Genomic DNA, 5177 nt, shown 5'->3' with positions numbered 1-5177 from the left:
GTCTCCTAGTCTGGGTGGGGCCATTTATCTTCCCTGCAGCTGGGAGTGTCTTTGACTCATTCTGGGAGAGGAGGGCCAGCTTGGTGGTTAAAAACAGGAACCACCATGCCTTGGGTTCAAATGCCACCTCTGCCATGTACTGCTGTGTGACTCTGAGTGAGTGACTTTGCTTCTTGGGACTTAGGTTTCCTTTTCTGTAAAATGTGATGCTACTAACCCCTATGTCATGGGGCTGCTCTGAGGATGACATGAGTTAGTACTTATCAAAGACTTAGAGCAGGGCCTGGCAAACAGTGAGTGCTCAATAAATATGCACTTTGACTGTGAGTGGTCCACCCCCATGGCTGGGGCTGTGCCTGGTGTCCCTAGGAGCAGGGTGAGGACTCTGGAGACCTGTCTGGCTGTCCCTGCATCCCTGGTCGCTGGACCCAGTGTGCATGGTCCAGGTTGGCATCTTTCTCAGCCTGTCTTCCCCCGTCTCTCCAAGGTGCATGCATCTGTGTGTCCATTCGTGATGCTCAGCTCATGCCTTTGGTCTGCACTGACACCCCGCAACCCGCACAGTGGACATCCTTCACCTGGCGACGGGAGGCTGGGCTGCCCACCCAACACCAGAGGACCACAGGTGCCCAGCGCGTGCGAGCAGTCACACAGCTGTTGCAGAGGATGAGCGGGGATGTAGAAAGAGGAGCAGTGGCCAAAGCAGAGGTGATTGAGGAGGTAGACAGCCATGCAGCCCAGCCGGGAGAGCACCTGGGGCCAGAGGCAGGGAGATGAGTCAAGGGCAGTGGAATCTGGAGCCAGAGACTTCATCCTACCTAGAGAGGCATGGATGCCTGGGTTCAAATTCTGACTCTGCCATCTGCTGGCTGTGTGCCTTGGGGCAACTTACTCAACCTCTCTGGGCGTCAGTTTTCTCACCTGTAAAATCATCAAAGTTCAACCAGGAAAAAAAAGAAAACCATTCTAGGCCTTTTGACAGAGAAAATTAATACAGAGCAGGGCTGCTTTTCCCTAGCAGGAGATGATGATAAGGATAAGGTGGCCTGGGGATTGGCACTTGTAGGAAGCTGCTGCCACCTCCAGGGGTGAGGGACAATAGGAAGGGTGGTATTCCAGGATCCCTGGGGGGGATTAAACAGAAAACCCTTAGCTCATTGCCTGGCACACAGTTGTCACTCAGTAAATGCTAGTTCTTCCTATGATCCCCTCCACCTAAGTGGATCTACCAACTTGCTCCCAGATCATGGCCCTTCTCTGTTTAAACCCTGCACCCCCCATCCACCCTCCTGCCTCCACATCTCCCTGCCCTTCCCCTCCTCACTGCCCCACCCTCCCTGGTCTCCTCAATGTTCTTTCTCTCTTTCTTTCTTTTTTATTTATTTATTTTTTGATGTGGACCATTTTTTTTAACATCTTTATTGGAGTATAATTGCTTTACAATGGTGTGTTAGTTTCTGCTTTATAACAAAGTGAATCAGCTCTACATATACATACATCCCCACATCTCCTCCCTCTTGCATCTCCCTCCCACCCTCCCTATCCCACGCCTCTAGGTGGACACAAAGCACCGAGCTGATCTCCCTGTGCTATGCGGCTGCTTCCCACTAGCTATCTATTTTACATTTGGTAGTGTATATATGTCCATGCCCCTCTCTCACTTCGTCCCCTCCCTGTGTCCTCAAGTCCATTCTCTACGTCTGTGTCTTTATTCCTGGATCTGGACCATTTTTTAAAGTCTTTATTGAATTTGTCACAGTATTGCTTCTGTTTTATGTTTTGTTTTTTTGGCCCCGAGGCATGTGGGATCTTAGCTCCTTGACCAGGGATCATACCCGCACCCCCTGCATTGGAAGCACGGAGTCTTAACCACTGGACCGCCAGGGAAGTCCCTATTCTTTCTTTCTTTTTTTTTTTTTTTAATTGAAGTATAATTGATTACAGTGTTGTACTAATTTCTGCTGTATGGCAAAGTGACTCAGTTACACACATATATGTATATTCTTTTTTTATATTCTTTTCCGTTATGGTTTATCCCGAGAGATTGGATATAGTTCTCTGTGCTATACAGTAGGACCTTGTTGTTTATCCATTCTAAATGTAATTATTTGCATCTACTAACCCCAAACTCCCACTCCATCTTTCCCCCACCCCCCTCCCCCTCAGCAACCACAAGTCTGTTCTCTATGTCTGTGAGTCTGTTTCTGTTTTGTCGATAGGTTCATTTGCGCCATATTTTAGATTCCACATATAAGTGATATCATAGGGTATTTGTCTTTCTCTTTCTGACTTGACTTAGCATGATAATCTCTAGTTGCATCCTTGTGGCTGCAAATGGTATTATTTTGTTCTTTTTATGGCTGAGTAGTATTCCATTGTATATATGTACACATCTTCTTTATCCATTCGTCTGTTGATGGACATTGAGGTTGTTTCCATGTCTTGGCTATTGTGAATTGTGCTGCTATGAACATAGGGGTGCATGTATCTTTGAATTAGAGTTTTGTCCAGGTATATGCCCTGGACATGTGGGATTGCTGGATCATATGGTAGTTCTATTCCTCGCTGTTCTTTCAATGCACCAAACTTGTGCCTGCCTCCGGGACGTTGCCCCTGCTGTGCCCTCCACCTGGACTTCTCTTCCATCCACCCTTCCCAGAGCTCATTCCAACTCATCCTTCCTTCCTCAGAAGCACCCCCAAGACAAATTTCACCCTTCTGGTAGTCTTTCTCCCAGCATCCTCATCTCTTTCTCCAGGGTCTCATAGCAATTTATTGTTATGTCTCTTTGTGAGATTAATGTTGCTCTCTCTCCCAGAATATTCACTACCTGAAGGCAGGGACTCTTTCCGTCTTGTTTATGGCTATAGCCCCAAGAGGTGCATCATAACAAAAGCTAACACTTGCCGAACCCTAACTCCCTGCCGAGCCCATACTGCTCATCTTTGAGGAACTCCCTCCTCCCCACAATGCTGCAAGGCTGGAACCATTAATATCCCCATTTACAGATGAGGAAACTGAGGCTCAAAGAAGTCCCTTGCTTACCTAAGACTACACACTGCCGAGGGGACTGCTAGCCCTTAGAGCATCCTTGTGCCCCCCTGGGACAGTTGCAGCTCTGGGAGAGGGTACACAGCTGGATCCCAGGTCAGGGGTCCCCTCTGCTGTGTGCAGTATGCACGGCTGTATGGGGCAACTGAGGCAGCTGGTCCAGGGCTGTGCAATACCACCAAGTTGTCTGGATTCAATGAAGGTTTGCTGAATTGATAACAAGCCAAGGGGTCTTGGGAACTGACACCCTGGTAGGCATGGTGCCAAACACTTTGCATGAGTTCTCAACTATTATTAACTCCCTTTTGCAAAGGTGGGACTTGAGGCATAAAGAAGGAGAGCCACTTGCCCTGGGTCACACAGAAATCAGCAGCTGAGGCAGAAGTTGAACTTAGGCACGCCTAGCTCCAAAACCTGGGCCATAAGCAGCACATGGTATGAATTATCAAAACCTTTATGGAGCACCAACTGAATGCAGCTGTAAGAGTGCTTCCCTTACCCCTCTCATTCAGGCTGCCCAATAGCCCTTAGGAGGCAAGTACTACTATTATTCATTCATTCATTCATTCACTCATTCAACAAATACCTAGTGCCCACTGTGTGCCTGGCTCTGCGTTAGAGCAGGGATGGGGCTACAGAAGTGAACAAGACATAAAAATCTCTGCCCTGGTGGAGCAAACATTCTAGTGAGGGAGATAGATGGTAAATGCAACTACAAAATCAATTTCACTTGTTAGGTGATGATGTGAACTACAGCGAGAAATAAAGCAGAAAGAGGGAACATTTTAAAACAACATCTGAGTAAAAACCTGGAGGAGGTGAGAGAAGGAACCGTAGAATGTTGGGGGTGGGGAGTGCTAGAGGCAAAGGGAACAGCCAGTGCAAAGGACCTGAGGTAGACATAATATTGGTGTGTCTGGAGAAAAGCAAGATGGCTGGTGCGGCAAGAGGAAAGTGGGTGAGGGGGAGAGTGGGAGGAGGTAAGGGCAGGAGATGACAGGCATCTTGTGCGGGGCCTTGTGGGCCACAGGAAGGACTTGGACGTTCACTCTGAGTGAAGTGGGAACCATGGAGGATTCTGAGCAGAGGAGGGATGTGATCAGACTCAGGTGTTCCCAGATGCCCTCTGGCCACTAGATAGAAAACTAGACTCAGGAGACAGGGTGGCCATAGCAGAAGCTGGGAGACCAAGATGGCAGCACTTGCTTTGGCCCAGGTGGGAGAAGCTTATGCCCCATTTTACAAGGGAGAAAACTGAAGATCAGAGACATTTAGGTGAAGGATGCAGGGTTGACCCCAAATCTGTCTGGTGCCACAGCCTGTGCTCTATCAACACTGAAACCCAGCCCTCTCCTTCCCCTACTTGAGTGAAGGGCACAGCTTTGCACATCTCCTGGGCCACTTCCTGTGGGTCCAGTGGCAGAGACAGTGATGGCCACATCCTGCCCATGCTGCAGCCTGCCTGTCCCCAGCTGCCCAGTTTTCTGCAGGCCCAAGAAGGCCTTCCAGCTGCCAAGGGCACAGGATGGCACTGGGAAAGCTGGGGCCCCTTGACCCAGAGACTGGGTCTCATTGGCAGCAGCCGGGGGCTGAGTTGGGAGGCCTCGGGGTCCAGGCCTCCCTGAGCCTGTGGGCATCCAGGCCCCACTGAGCAGGCTCAAGAGAGTGGTCAGCTGGCTGAGGATCATCTGTTTGTCTGTCTTTCTGTGTGTTGGTCAGTCTGGGACTGGGCTCAGGGTCCTGGGAAGCCAACCCTGCTGTCTGGTAGGTGGAATCTGTGCTCTCTAGATCCCCCCCTTTTTTTTTGGCTGAGCTGCATGGCTTGCAGGATCTCAGTTCCCTGACCAGAGATTGAACCGGGTCCTAGGCAGTGAAGGCACTGAGTCCTAGCCACTAAGGGCACCAGGGAACTCCCTCCAGATCCACCTTTGTTGTTGTTGTTTGCTTTGTTTTGTTCTTAATGTTTATTTATTTATGTATTTGGCTGTGCCGGGTCTTAGTTGCAGCATTCAGGATCTTAGTTGTGACATGCGGATCTAGTTCCCTGACCAGGGATCAAACCCGGGCCCCTTGCATTGGGAGCGTGGAGTCTTAACCACTGGCCCACCAGGGAAGTCCCCAGATCT

General features: G+C 49.6%; 1 protein-coding gene across 1 annotated transcript; it reads right to left on the bottom strand.

The window, feature by feature from the left end:
* Positions 1–523: 523 nt before the first annotated feature.
* On the bottom strand, positions 524–4739 carry DAND5 (DAN domain BMP antagonist family member 5). The gene is given in 5 exon segments (XM_007103616.1): positions 524–571; positions 573–675; positions 677–753; positions 4415–4484; positions 4486–4739. Coding segments are annotated over 5 exon segments (552 nt in total).
* Positions 4740–5177: the final 438 nt, after the last annotated feature.

Source organism: Physeter macrocephalus, unplaced genomic scaffold (genome assembly GCF_002837175.3).
Source record: "Physeter macrocephalus isolate SW-GA unplaced genomic scaffold, ASM283717v5 random_7, whole genome shotgun sequence".
NCBI lineage: Eukaryota > Metazoa > Chordata > Mammalia > Artiodactyla > Physeteridae > Physeter > Physeter macrocephalus.
The sequence above is the reverse complement of the archived record's forward strand: the minus strand, read 5'-3'. Positions and strand labels throughout refer to the sequence as shown.